This window comes from Mobula hypostoma, chromosome 3 (genome assembly GCF_963921235.1).
Source record: "Mobula hypostoma chromosome 3, sMobHyp1.1, whole genome shotgun sequence".
Lineage (NCBI taxonomy): Eukaryota > Metazoa > Chordata > Chondrichthyes > Myliobatiformes > Myliobatidae > Mobula > Mobula hypostoma.
In genome coordinates this window covers 2,255,808-2,277,386 of record NC_086099.1, presented here as the reverse complement: position 1 = coordinate 2,277,386, position 21,579 = coordinate 2,255,808, and the positions used below count along the sequence as shown (strand labels likewise).

General features: G+C 43.6%; 1 protein-coding gene across 1 annotated transcript in view; it reads right to left on the bottom strand.

The window, feature by feature from the left end:
- Positions 1 to 21,579, bottom strand: part of LOC134343814 (diacylglycerol kinase theta-like) — a 231,988-nt gene that overhangs the window by 151,331 nt on the left and 59,078 nt on the right. Inside the window, exons 3-5 of the mRNA XM_063042563.1 lie at positions 17,299 to 17,401; positions 11,419 to 11,504; positions 3,730 to 3,855 (exon numbers count right to left, since the gene is read on the bottom strand). Of these exons, the coding sequence (XP_062898633.1) occupies positions 3,730 to 3,855; positions 11,419 to 11,504; positions 17,299 to 17,401 (315 nt within the window). The remainder of the gene's footprint in view (positions 1 to 3,729; positions 3,856 to 11,418; positions 11,505 to 17,298; positions 17,402 to 21,579) is intronic.

The window sequence follows — 21,579 nt, the reverse complement described above, 5'->3', positions numbered from 1 at the left end:
GCAACATTGATAGTGGGAGAAACAGAGTGAACTTTTCAAATCTTGGACTCTTTTCTCTGATCTGGAACAGGGAAAAGAAGTTCAAAGTAAATTTATTATCAAAGTACATCTATGTCACCATATATAACCCTAAGGTTCATTTTCTTGTGGGCATTCACAGTAAATACAAAAAACACAACAGAATCAATGAAAGACCACACCCAACAAACAACCAGAGTGCAAAAAAAAACTGTGCGAATAAGGTAAAACATAAATAATTTTAAAAAAGCAATAAATATCCAGAAAAGGAGATGAAGAGCCCTTAGATTGTGGGAACAGTTCAGTATTAAATAGGTGAAGCTGAAAGAAGTTGTCCCCTGTGGTTCAGGCAGCTGGTTGTTGAGGGGTAATAACTGTTCGTGAACCTGGTGGTGTGGGTCCTGAGGCTCCTGTACCTCCTTCCTGATGGTAGCAGTGAGTAGAGAGCATGACCTAGATGGCGGGGTCCTTGATAATTGGTGCTGCTTTCCTGCAATAGCGCTCCGTGTAGATGTGCTCAATGGTGGAGAGTGCCTTACCGTGATGACCAGGCCTACTTTTTGTAAGCTTTCCCGTACAAGGGCATTGGTGTTTCCATACCAATCTGTGATGCAATTAGTCAATATACTCTTCACCACACATCTATAGACGTTTATCAGATTTTTAGATGACCTGCCAAATCTTCACAAACTTCTAACCAAGTAGAGGTATTGCTGTGCTTTCTTCCTAATGGCACTTTAATGCTGGACCCAGGATAGGTCCTCTGAAATGTTAACACCGAGGAACTTAAAGTTGGTGACCCTCTCCACCTCTGATTCCCCTGACAGGGACTGAACCATGGACCTTCAGTTTACTGCTGCTGAAATCAATGACCAGCTCTTTGCTCCTACTGACATTGAGTCAGGGTTGGTTGTGGCACTACTCAGCCAGATTTTCAATCTATACGCTGATTCATCACCACCTCTGATTCGGCCAAAACAGTGGTGAAAGGATCACTGATTTGAGCTGTTTCTCTCACCACAGTTGCTGCATGCACACTGAATGCTTCCAGCAAGTTCTGATTTTGTTTTTAATTTCTACTGCCTACCATATTTTCTTACTTAAAAAAGGTAAGGGTGGTTCTGTATGTGACTTGCCCTCTCATGTTTTTAAGTTCTGACAATGCTTTTCTGTGAGCCATGTGGAAAGTGAAGGGGAACGGCCAAAGAAATCCTTGATACCTTAAGACACAGGAGCAGAACTAGGCCATTCAGCCCATCTAGTCTGCTCCACCATGCCGATCCCAGATCCCACTCAACCCCATACACCAGCACTCTAGCCATATCCTTTGAAGCCCTGACTGATCAGAAAACTATCAACTTCTGCTTTGAATACACCCACAGACTTGGTCTCCATCACAGTCTGAAGCAGGGTGTTCCACAGATTTACTACTCTCTGACTGAAAAAAATTCTTCCGTACCCCAGTTCTAACAGGTTGCCCCTCAATTCTGAGGCTGTGCCCTCTAGTTCTGGACACTCCCACCATAGAAAACATCCTCTCCACACCCATCTTATCTAGTCCTTTCAACATTTGGTAGGTTTTAAATGAAATCCCCCTGCATTCTTCTAAACTCCAGTGAGTACAGGCCCAAAGCTACCAAACACTCATGTTAACCCCTTCATTCCTGCAATCATCCTCGTGAACCTCCTATGGACACTCTCCAATGATAACACATCCTTTCTGAGATATGGGGCCCCAAACTGTTGACAATACTCTAAGCCCAGCCTATCTAGTGTCTTATAAACGGTCAGTATTACCTCCTTGTTTTTATATTCTATTCCAATAAATGCCAACATCGCATTTGCCTTCTTTACCACAAACGCAACATGTAAATTAACCTTCTGGGAGTCTTGCATCAGGACTCCTAGTCCGTCTGGACCTCTGATGTTTGATGTTTCTGCTCATTTAGATAACAGTCTACACTTCTGTTCCTTTTACCACAATACATTATCATACATTTCCCAACACTGTATTCCATCTGACATTTTTGCTCATTCTTCTAATTTGTCTACGTCCAGCTGCAATCGCACTGCTTCCTCAGAACTATCTACCCCTCCACCTACCTTCATATCATCTACAAACTTTGCCACAAAACCATCAATTCCACTGTCTAAATCACTGACAAACAATGTGAAAAACAGTGGTCCCAATTCTGACTCCTGATGAACACCACTAGTCTCTGGCAATCAACCAGAAAAGCCTCCTTTATTCCCACTTGCTGCCTCCTGCCTCTCAGTCATTCCTCTATCCATAGCAGTATATTTTCTGAAACACTACAGGATTTTATCTTGTTAAGTAGCCTCATGAGTGGCACTTTATCAAATACCTTTTGAAAATACAAGTAAATGACATCCACTGCCTCTCCTTTGTCCTGCTTGTTACTTCCTCGAAGAACTCTATTTGTCAGGCAAGATTTCCCTTTATAGAAACCATGCTGACTTTAACTTATTTTATCATTAGTCACCATGTACCCTGAAAACTCATTCTTAATAATGCATTCCAACATTTTCCCAAGCATTGATGTTAGGCTAACTGGCCTATAATTTCCTTTCTTTTGCCTTCCTCCCTTCTTAGAGTGGAGTGACATTTACAATTTTCCAGTCCTCTGGGACCATGCCAGAATCGAGTGAATCTTGAAACCATGACCAAAGCATCTATTATCTCTTCAGCAACCTCTCTCAGAACTCTGGGATGTAGTCCATCTGGTCCAGGTGACTTATCCACCTTAAGACCATTCAGTCTGCCTAGCACTCTTTCCTTTGGCACATTGCTAGTGTCTTCCACAGTGAAGACTGATGCAAAGTACCCATTAAGTTCATCTGTCATTTCTTTGTCCTCCATTACTACTTCACCAGTGTAATTTTCCAGTGGTCTAATATCAACTCTCACTTCCCTTTTACTCTTTATATTACTGAAAAAAAACATTTAAAATCCTGCTTTATATTATGGGACAGTTTGCCCTCATATTTCATCTCTTCCCTGTGGCACACCACTCACCACTGATTGCCAACCAGAGTAACACCCATGTATCCCAACTCTCTGCTTTTGATCAGTTAACCAGTTCTCTATCCATGCTAACACATCACCCCCCAATTCTACGCATCCTTATCTTATGGATAAGTCTTTTATATGGCACCTTATCCATAAAACCATAAGATATAGGCACAGAAGTAGGCTATTTGGCCCATCGAGTCTGCTCCGCCATTCAATCAGGGGCTGAGCCAAATCTTCCAGTCACCCCATTTCAGTAATAATCTGATCTTCCATTTTAACTTCCAAAGTGATGACCTCACGTTTACCAACATTGTACTCTATTGCCCACTCACTTAAACTATCTATATCTCTCTGCAGACACCGTATCTTCTGAACAATTAGCTTTACCACTCAATTTAGTATCATCAACAAATTTAGATAAACTACACTCAGTCTCCTATTCCAGATTGTTAACGTAGATCGTGAACGTTTCAACACACATCAAAGATCTGGAAAAAAATCATTCATTATTTGCCAACAACAGTGAAAGGCCACTATTTCTGGCATGAATTATAAATGACAGGCAAACCCTCTCAGTTAACGTTTAGCATTCAGTGTCAGAAGTGTAGGTATCAAGGAATTCTGCAGTGTTTTATGGTACATGAATAAGAAGCAGCATTATCAAACTGTTCACTTACTGTTATCCCACACCATTCACATCGAATGCCAGATAACACCTCTGATGACCCACATGACTTCTTACAGACATCACAGCGAGCACTAGGAGAGAGATTCCCTTCCCGCCAATGGTGGTGATATGATTCCTGAGGGGAAAGTCACAAGATCAACAAAAGAAGTTGAAATGATGAAGTGCTCAGGTAATCTTAATATGATTTGACATCAAATTGCTCAAAACAGGTGACTGATTGTTTTATACGAGAAAACAATCAGCTTTACAGAGAAGATTCTTTTACAGAGAAGATTTACTAGAATGTTACCTGAGTTTCATCTCCTAAGTTACAAAGAAAGGTTGAACAAGTTGGGTCTTTATTCTTTGGAGCGTAGAAGGTTGAGGGGGGACTTGATAGAGGTATTTAAAATTATGAGGGGGATAGATAGAGTTGACGTGGATAGGCTTTTTCCATTGGGGGGGGATTCAAACAAGAGAACATGAGTTGAGAGTTAGGGGGCAAAAGTTTAGGGGTAACATGAGGGGGGACTTCTTTACTTAGAGAGTGGTACCATAGAACCATAGAAACTACAGCACAGAAACAGGCCTTTTGGCCCTTCTTGGCTGTGCCGAACCATTTTCTGCCTAGTCCCACTGACCTGCACACGGACCATATCCCTCCATACACCTCCCATCCATGTATCTGTCCAATTTATTCTTAAATGTTAAAAAAGAACCCGCATTTACCACCTTGTCTGGCAGCTCATTCCATACTCCCACCACTCTCTGTGTGAAGAAGCCCCCCCTAATGTTCCCTTTAAACTTTTCCCCCCTCACCCTTAACCCATGTCCTCTGGTTTTTTTCTCCCCTTGCCTCAGTGGAAAAAGCTTGCTTGCATTCACTCTATCTATACCCATCATAATTTTATATACCTCTATCAAATCTCCCCTCATTCTTCTACGCTCCAGGGAATAAAGTCCTAACCTATTCAACCTTTCTCTATAACTGAGTTTCTCAAGTCCCAGCAACATCCTTGTAAACCTTCTCTGCACTCTTTCAACCTTATTTATATCCTTCCTGTAATTTGGTGACCAAAACTGAACACAATACTCCAGATTCGGCCTCACCAATGCCTTATACAACCTCATCATAACATTCCAGCTCTTATACGCAATACTTCGATTAATAAAGGCCAATGTACCAAAAGCTCTCTTTACGACCCTATCTACCTGTGACGACACTTTTAGGGAATTTTGTATCTGTATTCCCAGATCCCTCTGTTCCACTGCACTCCTCAGTGCCTTACCATTAACCCTGTATGTTCTACATTGGTTTGTCCTTCCAACGTGCAATACCTCACACTTGTCAGTATTAAACTCCATCTGCCATTTTTCAGCCCATTTTTCCAGCTGGTCCAAGTCCCTCTGCAGGCTCTGAAAACCTTCCTCACTGTCCACTACACCTCCAATCTTTGTATCATCAGCAAACTTGCTGATCCAATTTACCACATTATCATCCAGATCATTGATATAGATGACAGATAACAATGGACCCAGCACTGATCCCTGTGGCACACCACTAGTCACAGGCCTCCACTCTGAGAAGCAATTCTCTACCACCACTCTCTGGCTTCTTCCATCGAGCCAATGTCTAATCCAATTTACCACCTCTCCATGTATACCTAGCAACTGAATTTTCCTAACTAACCTCCCATGTGGTAGCTGTGTGGAACGAGCTTTCAGCAGAAATGGTTGAGGCAGGTTCGATGTTATCGTTTAAGGTTAAATTGGATAGCTATATGGACAGGAAAGGAAAGGAATGGAGGGTTATGGGCTGAGTGCAGGTCGGTGGGACTAGGTGAGAGTAAGAGTTCAGCACGGACTAGAAGGGCCGAGATGGCCTGTTTCCGTGCTGTAATTGTTATATGGTTATATGGTACTGACCTGGTTTTCCCAATCCACTTTCATGTTAAAATCCCCAACGATTATCATGACATTGCCTTTTTGATGCGCCTTTTCTATCTCCTGTTGTAATTTGTAATCCACATCCCAGCTGTATTCAACTGTCATTAGGGTCCTTTTACCCTTGCCATTTCTTAACTCAACGCATAGAGACTCTACACTTTCCAATCCTATGTCATCCCTTTCTAATGATTTAATATTACTTTTTATACACCACCCCCTCTGCCTCCTAACCTATCTTTCTGATACACCGTATATCCTTGGACGTTCAGCTCCCAATGGCAGCCATCCTTCAGCCAAGTTTCTGAGATGGCCACAATGTCATACTTGCCAATTTGTAGCTGAACTTCAGGATCGTTGATTTTATTTCTTATGCTGTGTGCATTCAAATATAACATTTTCAGTCCAGTATTTGTTGCTTTCTGTTTTAACTACACCACACCTCTGTTGCCCTGTAACTCATGCCACTGGCTGTGATTAAACCTCATCTCCTGCCTGTTCTTTCTATAATCTCTGTTGCACGCTGTCTTTGATTTATTTCTGTTTTCCCTTTCCTCAGTCATATCACTCTGGTTCCCATCCCCCTGCCAAATCAGTTTAAACCCTCCCAAACAGCTCTATTAAATGTACCCACTAGGTTAATTACCTCCATTACCCAAGGTGTGTCCTCTTTCCATTGCTACCACCGAGGAGGAGGTACAGGAGCCTGAAGACACACACTCAGTGCTTCAGGAACAGCTTCTCCCCTCCACCATCAGGTTTCTGAACGGACAATGAACCCGTGTCCACTACCTCACCACTTCTCCCACTCTCTTTTTGCACCACTTACTTGACTTAATTCTCTTTTTATCGATACTTCTCATTGCAATTTATAGTTTTTATTGTTATGTATTGCAATGTACCACTGCCGCAAAACAGCAAATTTCATAACATATGCCAGTGATATTAAAACGGATTCTCATTTGATCCTAACTGTCTATACCTGATCTGCATCTCCTTTCTCTTTACCAGAGCCTCAATATCTCTTGAAAACAAAGGCTTCTTAAATCTGGTATCCTTATATACCCGGTATCCTTGGTAAGTGCTCTCTCAAGTTGGGACCTCCACATACTGATAAGGAAACTTTCTTAAAAGGTTGAAAGATTCATTTTATTGTCAGAGTATGCATGTACGATACCACCCTGATATTTCTCTTCTCCAGACAGCTATTAAATACAGAAAGACCATGGGTGTTGACGAAAGGGAAGACATTAGCTACCCTCCTCACACACAGAAAAGAAACAAAACTCGCAAACCCCAAAATTCCTTCCTCCTGCACCAAAAAGCAGCCACAGTAACAATCACCAACCCCCTACACGTAACAATACCCGATTCCCGACCCCGTCACTCAGAGAAAAAAAATGGCAGCAGTGGCACCAAATCCCCAACCCTCCCTCACACACAAAAATTAACAGATCATCCACCGACCAACTGGCCACAAGAAAGAATACACCGAAAAACTGAAGGAAGCCATTACAGAGTACAGCCCAGTAATCAGATAAATCTCGGAATATGGAAAACCACTTTTTGCCTGCATAAGAGCAGAGCTCGGTCCTTCTGTAAAGAGTGACCACTGACCCCAGTCCAAATGCCACTGATCCGAGACCGAGCTCACCGATCTGGCTGACGACCACCTGTCTGGGAGTTATCACTGACCCCGTCTGCATTTACCTCGACACTTCAATCTTCCTTCACCGCTTCAAGATGGAGTTGTTCATGACCCCATGCCTCATCTCTGGTCTTTTCCACACGTCAGCTTGTGTTCTCGGACCTTTATGGCCCCTGTCTCTATCTCCGTGAGGCAGGTCTCCAAACACAGCGTCGCGCTGCTCCTTCACTCGAGCTCCAAGCTGTACGTCACAGGCTCCAATGTCACATATTGTCTGCATACTTGGCCCAAGACAGACTATTGATGATGTTTACACCAAGGAACCTGAAGCTCTCAACCGTCACCACCTTAGCGCCATTGACAGTGACCGGGATGTTTACTCCTAAACTCAAAGACAGGCTCCCTTGTTTTACTGGCATTGAGGGGAAGGGTGCTGTCTTTGCGTCATGCCACTATAGACTGTCTCGCTCCTTCTTGTTCTCTGTCTTATCTTTGTTTGTGATCCAGTAAGTTAGTGTCATCCACAAATTCATAAACGGAGCTAGTCCAGAATTTGGCCACGTTGTGTACAGGGAGCGTAGTATGGGGTTACGGTCTCAGCCTGCGGGGCACTGATGTTGTCTATTATTACTAATTGTGCTCTATTGGTCAGAAAGTCAAGGATACAGCTGCAGAAGGAAATGCTAAGTGTCCAAAGTCCAGGAGTTTGGAAATGAGTTTGTTTTCAGCTGATGCTGTCGCAGGTGGAACGATAGTCAATAAGTAGAAATCTAACCTTGGTTTCTTTGTTGTCTAGAGATTCGGGAGATGATTGTATGGTGTCAGCTGTTTCGATGGTAGACAAGTTGCAGTGAGTTGAGGGTGTCTGGGAGACTGCAGTTAATGCGTGCCTGAACAAACCTCTCAAAGTACTTCATGATGGTGGATGTCGGGGTACCATGCAGAAGTCATCGAGGCACGTTGCTCATCTTTCAACTCCCCTCCACCTTTCACCTGTCTTCACCTATCACCTGCTGGCTTCCCTGTACTCCTCCTCCTCTTCCCACTCTCCTTTCTGGCTTCTTCTCCAGTCCTGATGAAGAGTCCTGGCCCACAATGATGACTGTTTAATCCTCTCCACAGATGCTGACTGATCTGCTGAGTTTCGCCAGCATTTTGTGTGTGTTGCCTTCTCTTCCTTTGGCACTAGGATGATAGTCATCTTTTTAAAGCAGGTGAGAACCTCAGATTGGATAGGGCAGCAGACAAGGCATACAACATGTTTGTTTGCCTTTATCAGTACAGGCATTGCATATAAAACTTGGCCAGTCACTTTGGCTAGCCCCATCTGGAGTATTGTGTGCAGTTCTGGTCACTGCATTACAGAAAGGATATGGAGGCTTTGGAGATGGTGCAGAACAGGTTCACTAAGATGCTGTCTGCATTAGAGGGCATGTGTCTCTCAACATCAGCTCCATAGCAAAGAAAGCCCAGCAGCATCTCTACTTTCTGCGAAGGCTGAGAGAAGTCCATCTCCCACCCCGCATCCTCACCACATTCTACAGAGGTTGTATTGAGAGCATCCTGAGCAGCTGCATCACTGCCTGGTTTGGAAATAGCACCATCTCGGATCGCAAGACCCTGCAGCGGGTTGTGAGGTCAGCTGAGAAGGTCATCGGGGTCTCTCTTCCCGCCATCACAGACATGTACACCACATGCTGCATTCATAAGGCAAACAGCATTATGAAGGACCCCACGCACCCCTCATACAAACTCTTCTTCCTCCTGCCATCTGGCAAAAGGCACCGAAGCATTCGGGCTCTCACAACCAGACTATGTAACAGTTTCTTCCCCCAAGCCATCAGACTCCTCAATACCCAGAGCCTGGACTGACACCAACCTACTGCCCTCTACTGTGCCTATTGTCTTGTTTATTATTTATTCTAATGCCTGCACTGTTTGTGCACTTTATGCAGTCCTGGCGTGTGGCCAAGTGGTTGAGGTGTCGGTCTAGTGATCTGAAGGTCGTGAGTTCGAGCCTCAGCTGAGGCAGCGTGTTGTGTCCTTGAGCAAGGCACTTAACCACACATTGCTCTGCGACGACACTGGTGCCAAGCTGTATGGGTCCTAATGCCCTTCCCTTGGACAACATTGGTGTCATGGAGAGGGGAGACTTGCAGCATGGGCAACTGCTGGTCTTCCATACAACCTTGCCCAGGCCTGTGCCCTGGAAACCTTCCAATACACACACACACACACACACACACACACACACACACAGAGTCCTGGGTAGGTCTGTAGTCTAGTGTAGTTTTTGTGTTGTTTTCACATAGTTCAGTGTAGATTTTGTATTGTTTCATGTAGCAGCATAGTCCTGAAAAACATTGTCTTGTTTTTACTGTGTACTGTACCAGCAGCTATGGTCGAAATGACAATAAACATTGGCTTGACTTGACTTGTTATAAGGATAATTTAGACAAACCTGCAATGTTTTTCCGGAGCATCAAAAACTAAGATATGAAATGCACAGATAGAGTAGCTAGTCAGCATTTTTCCCCAGAGTGGAAATGTCTAATACTACAGAGCGTAACCTTAAGGTGAAAGGAGGGGAAAGCATAAAGGAGGTTCGTGAGGCAAGCATTTTTTAAACACAGAACAACAGTGCCTAGAGCATGCATCCAGGGGAAATGCTGGAAGTAGATGTGACGGCAGTGTTTGAGAGTCACCTAAACAGATACATGAGCAGGCAGGAGATACAGGGATGTTGACCATGCACAGGGTTTTGAAATCAGTTAGACTGGCATCATGACAGACACAAATGTGATGGGCTCAAGGACCAGCTCCTGTTCTAAAAGAAGTAAGGAAAAGCCAGAATGAAGAGTTGAGGGAATCAGAATAGTGAGAAAATGGATGGGAATGAGAAGTGAAGATTCAGGGTAAGGCAAGGAATGGGTCGAGATGATGGCAGGGGAAAGGGTAGATAGGATTTTCAGGGGGACAATTGCGAATGAATAAGATAGCGAGAGATGTTTGGGGTGGTTGGGATGTGGTGTGGATTGAAGAGAAGTTTGGGGTGAGTAGGATATGGAGTGGACTGGAGAGATGTTTGGGGTGGGTGGCATGTGGGGTGGATTGAAGAGAAGTTTGGGGTGGTTGGGATGTGGTGTGGATTGAAGAGAAGTTTGGGGTGAGTAGGATATGGAGTGGACTGGAGAGATGTTTGGGGTGAGTGGCATGTGGGGTGGATTAAAGAGAAGTTTGGGGTGGTTGGGATGTGGTGTGGATTGAAGAGAAGTTTGGGGTGGGTAGGATATGGAGTGGACTGGACAGATGGTTGGGGTGGGTGGGATGTGGAGTAGACTGGAGAGATGTTTGAGGTGTGTGGCATGTGGTGTGGATTGAAGAGAAGTTTGGGGTGAGTAGGATATGGAATGGATTGAAGAGAAGTTTGGGGTGGGTGGGATGTGGAGTAGACTGGACAGATGTTTGGGGTGGTTGGGAAGTGGTGTGGATTGAAGGAAGTTTGGGGTGGGTAGGATATGGAGTGGACTGGAGAGATGTTTGGGGTGGTTGGGAAGTGGTGTGGATTGAAGAGAAGTTTGGGGTGGGTAGGATATGGAGTGGACTGGAGAGATGTTTGGGGTGGTTGGGATGTGGTGTGGATTGAAGAGAAGTTTGGGGTGGGTAGGATATGGAGTGAACTGGAGAGATGTTTGAGGTGGGTGGGATATGGAGTGGACTGGAGAGATGTTTGGGGTGGGTGGCATGTGGTGTGGATTGAAGAGAAGTTTGGGGTGAGTAGGATATGGAGTGGACTGGAGAGATGTTTGGGGTGGGTGGGATGTGGTGTGGATGGACAGATGGTTGGGGTGGGCTCAACTGCGGGAAGCCAGCTGAAGAAACTAAAGTTGAACTTTGGGAACTAGTTAGGTGAAGGGATTGGAGACGGTGACAACCACAATTTGGAAAGTATCTTTAGCAAAGAAAATGGTGGATGGTTCAGATCCTGGACAATGCCATTGCATCTTACCTATTATATACAATTAAAATTAACCACCATTCACTAAGTTTGATACAACAAATAGATCCATAGAAATACAAACGTAAACTGCAACCTTCCTCACTCACCCGCTCATGGTGTCCATCTTGATGACATCGCCGACAGTCACTACAAGCAAAAGGACTGCAATCTACATGGACGTGTAGTTCACACACTGTCAATTAAAGAATTAACATTAACCTGTGTTATTACGACTTCTGAATTAACCAATCGTATTGAACAGAAAAGCAGTATTCTATCAATCAGCATTTCACACTTATTCTCTCACTCACCAATGCATTTCCCAGATGAGTGCAATTTGTTTTAAATATACTGTCTGCACAGCAACAATGACCTGAAGTTTTTTTGAATAATATTCAAAAATGCTACAATTTCCAAAACTGCAGCTCAAGGAAATCTTCTAAGAAAAGAATAATCTTTAATATTACTGATTGCTGCCCTTTTATCAAAACACACCAGGCCTGATTTAACCTGGAAAAGGTAATTCACAGAAATTTTTCTGGACTCCATTTTGAGCACTTAGACTATTCCTGCCATGGTCAGAAGATTCTTGGCACAGGCTAGGAAACAGGAGGCCTCAATTTTGACAGAAAGAACATCATCCAGAATCCCAATAATAATTAGAACAAAATTCTATCTTCAGACCCTTTCAAATTAAACATCCTACAGGAAATTCAGGATATTGAGAGATAAGATCAGCAGGAGGCCATTTACCCTTTTTAACTTGTCCTACAATTCAATTAATCTGGGGGTTATCTGCACCCTCTCTCCCGCTAGTTATTTCTTATCCACATCACTCAATATCCTTATTGGACCTGGGTCTTAAAACTGACCTCCATCAGTCACACAGTTTTGAGGGAGGGGGTTTCAATTTTCCATGACACTTTTACAATTTGGATGAATCCCCTGCTAAACCATGTGTCCCACTCTAAATTTAAATGCCCTTTGAGTTCAGTCTCACTTATTTAATGCACTTCTAAAACAAGTTGTTATGATATTGAACTAGGAATAAACATGAAGTAAATGTTGTCAGTGACTGAAATGCACAACCAAGACCCAATACGACTGAATGATTAAGATCAAATCTAGCACGCTTGGCAGGTTTCTCGATCAAGCTGCAGATCGCTGAGACAGGCACTTAGATTCAGAATGCAAGACCAAACTGTACAGATATTACAAATGTGTGGATGGTGCAAACTAGCACTGGGAAAATAATGTTACTTACTACATTTTGTTCACCTTTGGGATCCTGTTGCCACTAACAATTGGGAAAACACATGTGGTATGGCAACTTGAATATGCAAGGACATGTTCTCCATCTTCTCCAGCCACAATAGTACCAGAGGACTGGAGGACTGAAGAGGTTATTCTGCTGTTCTAGAAAGATAATAGGGGTAAAACTGGGAATTTCTTTGGCCAGAAGGTGATGAATCTGTGGAATTCACTGCCACAGATGCCTGAGAAGGCCAAGTCATTGGGTAAATTTAAAGCAGAGGTTGATAAGTTTTTGATTAGAAAGGGAGTCAAAGATTATGGAGAGAAAGGTAAAGAATGGGGTTGAGAAGGAAAATAAATCAGTCCTGGTGGAATGGTACAGTAGACTTAATGGCACAAACAACCTAATTTTTTTGTTCCTACAGTGGTGCAAGAAAATTTGCGAACCCTGTAAAATTTTCCCTGCATAAATATTACTTAAAATGTGATCAGATCTTCACGCAAGTCTTAAAACGAAATAAAGAGAACCCAATTTAAAAAAAAACACAAAAATCATTATACTTGTTCATTTATTTATTGAGAAAAATAATCCAATGTTCCATGTATTTGTTGGTAAAAAGTATGTGAACCTCTGGGGTAAAACCTTCTACAGAAGCTATTTGGAGTCAGGTGTTCCAATCAATGAGATGAGATTGGAGGTGTGGGTGGTAGGGATGCCTTGCATTAGAAAATAAGACACACAAAGTCAGGTTACCGACAGAGCCTGAAGAAAGTTCTGCCTATGTGCACCATGCCTCGATCAAAGCAACTTTCAGAGGACCTTAGAAGAATTGTAGAGATGCATGAAGCTGGAAAAAGCTACAGAAGCATTTCTGAAGACCTGAGTGTTCATCAGTTCACAATAAGACAAATTGTCTACAGATGGAGGAAATTCAGTATTGTTGCTACTCTCCCTAGGAGTGGGCACCCTGTAAAGATCACACCGAGAGCACAACGTGCAATACCGAAAGAGGGGAAAAAAAGACCTGCAGAAATTTTGAGAACTTGCTAAAGTCTCTGTTCTTGTGTCCACTGTAAGAAAAACACTGAACATGAATGGTGTTCATGGAAAGACACCACAGAGGAAACCACTGCTCTCCAACTTTTTGGCAGAAATGCACATTGCTATGTTTGGAAGAAAAAGGGCACTGCACACCAACACCAAAACCTCATCCCACTGTGAAACATGGTGCAAGGAGCATCATGGTTTGGGGCTGCTTTGCTGTCTCAAGGCTTGGACAGCTTGCAATCGTTGAGAGAACAGTGAATTCAAAACTGTATCAAAACATTTTACAGGAGAATGGCAGGGTAGCAGTCCATCACGTGAAACTTAATAGAAGCTGGGTAATGCAACAAGACAATGATTCAACAGACAAGAGTAAATCAACAAAAGAATGGTTTAAAAAGAAGAAAATTTGTGTTTTGGAATGGCCGAGTCAAAGTCCTGACCTTAATCCTGTAGAACTGTTGTGGAAGGACCCAAAGCAAGCAGTTCATGCAAGGAGGCCCATCAATATCCCAGAGTTGAAGCAGTTTTGTAAGGAGGAATGGCCTAAAATTCCTTCACGCCATTGTGCAGGACTGATCAACGATTACCAGAAATGTTTGGTTCAAGTTGTTGCTGTGAAATTATCTTGGAAATATTTAAAATGGAAAAGATGACTTATTCTCTGAGAATTCAAAAAGAAAATTTTTATCAAATTTGGAATAAATGGATTGAATATATAACCCCAAAGTGAGCAGACTTTAGAAGACTCTCCAAATGATTTATACTGCTCTTCTCATCAACACAGTAATATTGCTAACGTAAGCACCCCTGGTCTAAATGTTTACCGGTTTTTTTTTGGAAAATGGAGAATTAGCACAAGTAAAGGAAAAGATTTGGGAAAGGGATAAAAAAAATGATAAAATTAAGTAAATAAGTACATAGGGATTGGATAATTATGTTTGGGGGTAGGAGCAAACATGAACAAGTTGGGATATAAACACCTACAATGGTAGTTACATAGGCTTACATACAATATTTTGGATCAGAAAGAAATGGTCCAGAAGAGATATATAGAAATTATTATTAATCCACCATTATTACTATTTTTCTTAACAACTAATATCATTACTTAGCCTTATAGAGTAGAATTTCAACTGCACATAATTATCTATTTAAGTATCTAATTTCTTTTTATATCATCTTAATGTGTACTTAGGAATGTATAAATAATTATAGTTTTATACATATAAAAAAAATGGAAAAGGTTATACATGTGAAAAAAGTTCATGATACTTGTGAATTCCTTATCCAAATAAAAATAAAAAATTTCTTAAAAAGTTGTTGCTGTACAATGGGGTCACACCAGTTACTGAAAGCAAAGGTTCACATACTTTTTCTAACAAATACATGTAATATTGGATCATTTTTCTCTATAAATAAATGAACAAGTATAATGTTGTTTTGTGTTATTTATTTAATTTGGTTCTCTTTATGTAGTTTTAGGACTTGCGTGAAGATCTGATCACATTTTAGGTCATATTTATGCAGAAATAGAGAAAATTCTACAGGGTTCACGAACTTTCTAGCACCACTGCATATTCTATGGTCTTATTTGAGTGACCCTTAGATAGGCACATGTAATAAGGTGGGTTATGGGCTGTGTAAGAAGGAAGAGTTGGATTGATTGTGGAGTACATTTATACAACACCAGTACTGTTCTATGCTCTGCATAAAACCAGAAGCTGCAGAGAATAGTGGATTCTCCTATCATCGATAGTATCTACAGGAGACACTGCCTCAAGAGGGCAAGATCCATCATCAAAGATCCCTACCGTCCAGATGTGTCACCATCAGGTAGGAGGCACAGAGACCTGAAGTCTCACACCACTAGGTTCAGGAAGAGCTACTTCCCTTCAACCATTCGAGTCTTGAACCAACCAACAAAACCCTAATCAGTACCTTACTACAGCAACACTACGACCACTTTGCACTACAATGGGCTTTGTTTATTTTGCTCTGTGTTCCTTCCTGCATAAATTAATGTATATTTTTCTTTTAATGTGGTGTATCAGTTGTTATGTGCTTCTGAGGGCACTGGAAATTTCTCATTGCGCCTGCGGATGTATGTACTCGTGCACCTGACAATGAACTCACCCTCGGCCTGCCATCCTTCCTCAGACTCACCAGTATAACTCCAGACACACCTCCCTCCCAGCCATTTCATCAGACCTTACACACCCTAACAGGCAATCAGCTGTACCATAACCAAAAGGGGCAAACATGCAAGAATTACACCAGACAACACATCTGGCATTGACCATAGTACCAAATCCAGATGTGGCAATCTCACTGCCAGCCCTGCCAACCTGGCAAAATCCACTCCACAAACATCCAGAGGCTGTTATCTACTATACATTGAAAGAATTGTCCACCAGTCACATCAAACAACATCGTCATGTTTGCCAAGTCATACTTGGAAGAAAATGTACTGAACTTTTCCATTGCACCCCCCAGGAATGTCCTGTCCAACAGCAGGACAGGTTGACAGAGGGTGGCAGAACTGCACTGTGCAGGCAGGAGGGATGTTGAACGGTTGTCAGCACTGACTCCAGATCCCATGAGGCCTCACGGCATAAGTTCAATGATGAACAAGGAAACTTTCTCCTAACTGCCACCTACTGTCCTTCCACAACTGATCTATACCTGGAGGCAGCACTAAACACCAAATATTCTGGGTGGCACCAGTGATGGACACAACTGTCCACTCCACCTGCGACAGACAGTGAGTCAAACGACAATACCTGAGCTCATCCTCCTCGGTGCAGCAGTGACAGAAGCATCTGTCCATCACAGCTCTGGTTACACCACACGACCCTTGTCAATGCAAAACTCCTTCCTTCACACCATCCATAGTGCTGTGCAGCTCCACAGTCTATTAAACAGGGCTACGTGAAAAATGTAGGGCTATTCATGAGAAAAGGATTATTCGATTGATTAAACAATCAGCACAGCATTGTGGGCTGAAGGTCCTGTACCGTGTTGTACTATTCTATGTTAAATAGTACAGACGGAACAGGTCTGGCAACCCATCATCATTAGGTGTACAGCCTAGAATCCCAAAACAACAGTGTTGCGGTAGCACCTTGCCCAGAAGAGCTGCAAGTGGTGCTTTCATCATCATCTTTCCAACGGCAATTCCAGTTGGGCAATTGAAACAAACAAAAGAATAAATAAATCCCTTAAAGCTGAGGATGTGGCCCATCAAAATGACTTGCTGTAGTCCTGGTGCTGAAGGTGTTGCTAGGCCTGGTACACAGTTACTGATTTTGACCCAGTGATGGAGGAACATCAAATCAGGACAAGGCGTCTGTAATCACAAATAAAAATGGAAAATGCTGGAAATACTGAGGTCATGCAACATCTGTGGAGAGAGAAAGTTGAGGTTGAAGAAGTCAAAAACCAGGTGTGTTTTATGTTGCGGAGACAGAGAGAAGTGAAGAGAAGAATGGGAAAGTCTGTAATAGGGAATAGGGAACGTGGTTACCTGCTGTCAATGTCATGTACAAGAGGGCGATGCATTCTTGTCAATCTGTTTCTAGACCGTAAATACATGAGATGAAAAGAATCTAGCGGGCCAATTGAGAGCAAACTTTGCTAATTAAAATGCCCCAGTCACACATTATAATTTTCCACATTATTCCCACACCTTCACATCGTATCGCAGGACTTTCATCCAACTGTCTCCGACAGACAATGCAGAATTTCTTTTTGTAATGAGCAGGAACTCCCAAACAATGTGCCACAGGGACCTGGAACGGTAAGAACAATAGATCAATCAGCCTGGAACAATAAGATCAAACAGTCTCAATTACAATTTAATGTGAGAAATTATCTGAATTAATTCAAAATTGAACAAACAGACACTAGAGATTCTACAGATGTTGACACACACACACACAAAATGCCGGAGGAATTCAGCAAGTCAAGCAGCACCTGCGGAGGGGTACTTCATCATTCTCCCTTTACACTGCCTCTTCTTTGGGGTAAATAATCCCAGTTTGGCATGGCAACTAATCTGCACATGACCCCAAGAAACTGGAAAAGTTCAAAGAAAATACATGTCATCATATACACCCTCAGATTCACTTCCTTGCAGATATTCACGGTAAATAATAATAACAATAAAATAAGCAATAAATATCAAGAACATGAGATGAAGAGTCCTTGAAAGTGAGTCCACATGTTATGGGAAAAGTTCAGTGTTAAGGGTAAGTGAAGTTATCTCCTCTGGGTTAAGAGCCTGACGGTTGTTCCTGAATGCTAGTGTGGGTCCTGAAGCTCCTGTGCTTCCTTCCTGATGTTGGCAGCGAGGAGGGGTCTTGGCCTGGATGGTGGGGGTCCTTGATGATGGATGCTGCTTTCCTGCAAAGTGTAGATCTGCTCAATGGTGGGGAGGGGTTTACCCACGAAGGACTAGGCTGCACCCACGGCAAAATAACAAAGCCACTGGTCCTGACAGGATCTCACCAGAAATCCTTAAGGAAGGTGGACCAGCGATCTTGTACCACATGCATGCCTTGCTCCTGAAGGTCTCAGAAAAGAAACAAATGCCTTCAGATCTCCGGTTTGGTCTAACAGTAAGAGAGACCAGGCAGATTCTGGCAATTGCAGAGGCATCTCCCTCGTGTCAACAACAGGCTTCGTGCTCGCACGTAGCCATGTCAACTAATTCCTTCCACTGTCTGAAGTAGTACCTCCTGATTCACAATGTGGTTTCCGCCCACCTAAAGGAAGCACAGACATGATCTTCACAGCACACAAATGACAGGAAAAATGCCGTGAACAAAGGCAACGCTTGTATTTGGCATTCATAGATTTGTCAGATGCATGAGATGCAATAGACCGCCAAGCTCTTTGGCATATTTGATAATAAATGCACTTTGAATTATATTATCAAAACATGCCTGCCCTGACAAGTAATTACAGGCTACTGCATGATGCCATGTCAGACACAATAGTCAGCAACAGTGGTGCTGAATAAGAACCCTTCACTGTTAAGACAGGAGCCAAACAGGGCTGTATCATTGCACCCACCCTATTAACCATCTTTATTACTGACATCTTTCGTCTCACTGGCCAAGACCTGCCACAGGGAATCCCAACTGTGTATAGAACGGACAACAGGCTATTCAACTTCAACTGGTGCAAGGCCACGCACCATCCATAAAACCATAAGACATATGAGAAGAATTAGGCCATTCGGCCCATCGAGTCTGCTCCACCATCCCATCACAGCTGATCTCGAATCCCACTCAGCCCCATACACCTATCTTCTCCCCATAACTTTTAATGCTCTGATCAATCAGGAAACTATCAACTTCCACTTTAAATATAACCACGGACTCGGTCTCCACCACAGTGTGTGGCAGAGCATTCCACAGCTCCACTACTCTCTGGCTACAAAAATTCCACCTTACCCCTCTTCTAACAGACCGCCCCTCAATTTTGAGGCTGTGCCCTCCAGTTCAGGATACCCTCACCATTTTCTCCACATCCACTTTATCCAGTCCTTTCAATATTCAGAAGGTTTCAATGAGGTCCCACCGCATTCTTCTAAAGTCCAGTAAGTACAGGCCCAAAGCTGCCAAGCACTCCCCATACGTTAATAGCTTCCTTCCCGGAATCATCCTCGTGAACCTCCTCTGGACTCTCTCCAATGACAACACATTCGTTAAGAGATAAGGGGACAACACTATTGATAACACTCCATGTGGCCTGACTAGTGTCTTATAAAGCCTCAGCATTATCTCCTTGCTTTTATATTCTCATCCCCTTGAAGTAAATGTCAACTTAGCACTTGCCTTTTTTTACCACAGAATTAACCTTCTGGGAGTCTTGCACCAGGTCTCTCTGCATCTCTGATGTTTGAATTTTCTCCCCATTTAGATGGTAGTTTGCACTATCATTTCTTTTACCAAACAACAGGAATTCTGCAGATGCTGGAAATTCAAGCAACACACATCAAAGTTGCTGGTGAACGCAGCAGGCCAAGCAGCATCTATAGGAAGAGGCGCAGTCGACGTTTCAGGCTGAGGCCCTTCGTCAGGACTAACTGAATGAAGAGTGCGTAAGGGATTTGGAAGTTGGAGGGGGAGGGGGAGATCCAAAATGATAGGAGAAGACAGGAGGGGGAGGGATAGAGCCGAGAGCTGGACAGGTGATAGGCAAAAGGGGATACGAGAGGATCATGGGACAGGAGGTCGGGAAGAAAGACAAGGGGGGGGGGACCCAGAAGATGGGCAAGAGGTATATTCAGAGGGACAGAGGGAGAAAAAGGAGAGTGAGAGAAAGAATGTGTGCATAAAAATAAGTAACAGTTGGGGTATGAGGGGGAGGTGGGGCCTTAGCGGAAGTTAGAGAAGTCGATGTTCATGCCATCAGGTTGGAGGCTACCCAGACGGAATATAAGGTGTTGTTCCTCCAACCTGAGTGTGGCTTCATCTTTACAGTAGAGGAGACCGTGGATAGACATGTCAGAATGGGAATGGGATGTGGAATTAAAATGTGTGGCCACTGGGAGATCCTGCTTTCTCTGGCGGACAGAGCGTAGATGTTCAGCAAAGCGGTCTCCCAGTCTGCGTCGGGTCTCGCCAATATATAAAAGGCCGCATCGGGAGCACCGGACGCAGTATATCACCCCAGTCAACTCACAGGTGAATTGTTGCCTCACCTGGAAGGACTGTTTGGGGCCCTGAATGGTGGTAAAGGAGGAAGTGTAAGGGCATGTGTAGCACTTGTTCGGCTTACACGGATAAGTGCCAGGAGGGAGATCAGTGGGGAGGGATGGGGGGGATGAATGGACAAGGGAGTTGTGTTGGGAGCGATCCCTGCGGAATGCAGAGAGAGCGGGGGAGGGAAAGATGTGCTTAGTGGTGGGATCCCGTTGGAGGTGGCGGAAGTTACGGAGAATAATATGTTGGACCCGGAGGCTGGTGGGGTGGTAGGTGAGGACCAAGGGAACCCTATTCCTAGTGGGGTGGCGGGAGGATGGAGTGAGAGCAGATGTACGTGAAATGGGGGAGATGCGTTTAAGAGCATAGTGGAGGAAGGGAAGCCCCTTTCTTTAAAAAAGGAAGACATCTCCCTCGTCCTAGAATGAAAAGCCTCATCCTGAGAGCAGATGCGGCAGAGACGGAGGAATTGCGAGAAGGGGATGGCGTTTTTGCAAGAGACAGGGTGAGAAGAGGAATAGTCCAGATAGCTGTGAGAGTCAGTAGGCTTATAGTAGACATCAGTGGATGAGCTGTCTCCAGAGACAGAGACAGAAAGATCTAGAAAGGGGAGGGAGGTGTCGGAAATGGACCAGGTAAACTTGAGGGCAGGGTGAAAGTTGGAGGCAAAGTTAATAAAGTCAACGAGTTCTGCATGCGTGCAGGAAGCAGCGCCAATGCAGTCGTCGATGTAGCGAAGGAAAAGTGGGGGACAGATACCAGAATAGGCATGGAACATAGATTGTTCCACAAACCCAACAAAAAGGCAGGCATAGCTAGGACCCATACGGGTGCCCATAGCTACACCTTTAGTTTGGAGGAAGTGGGAGGAGCCAAAGGAGAAATTATTAAGAGTGAGGACTAATTCCGCTAGACGGAGCAGGGTGGTGGTAGAGGGGAACTGATTAGGTCTGGAATCCAAAAAGAAGCGTAGAGCTTTGAGACCTTCCTGATGGGGGATGGAAGTATATAAGGACTGGACATCCATGGTGAAAATAAAGCAGTGGGGGCCAGGGAACTTAAAATCATCGAAAAGTTTAAGAGCGTGAGAAGTGTCACGAACATAGGTCGGAAGGGATTGAACAAGGGGTGATAAAACAGTGTCGAGGTATGCAGAAATGAGTTCGGTGGGGCAGGAGCAAGCTGAAACAATAGGTCAGCCAGGACAGGCAGGTTTGTGGATCTTGGGTAGGAGGTAGAAACAGGAAGTGCGGGGT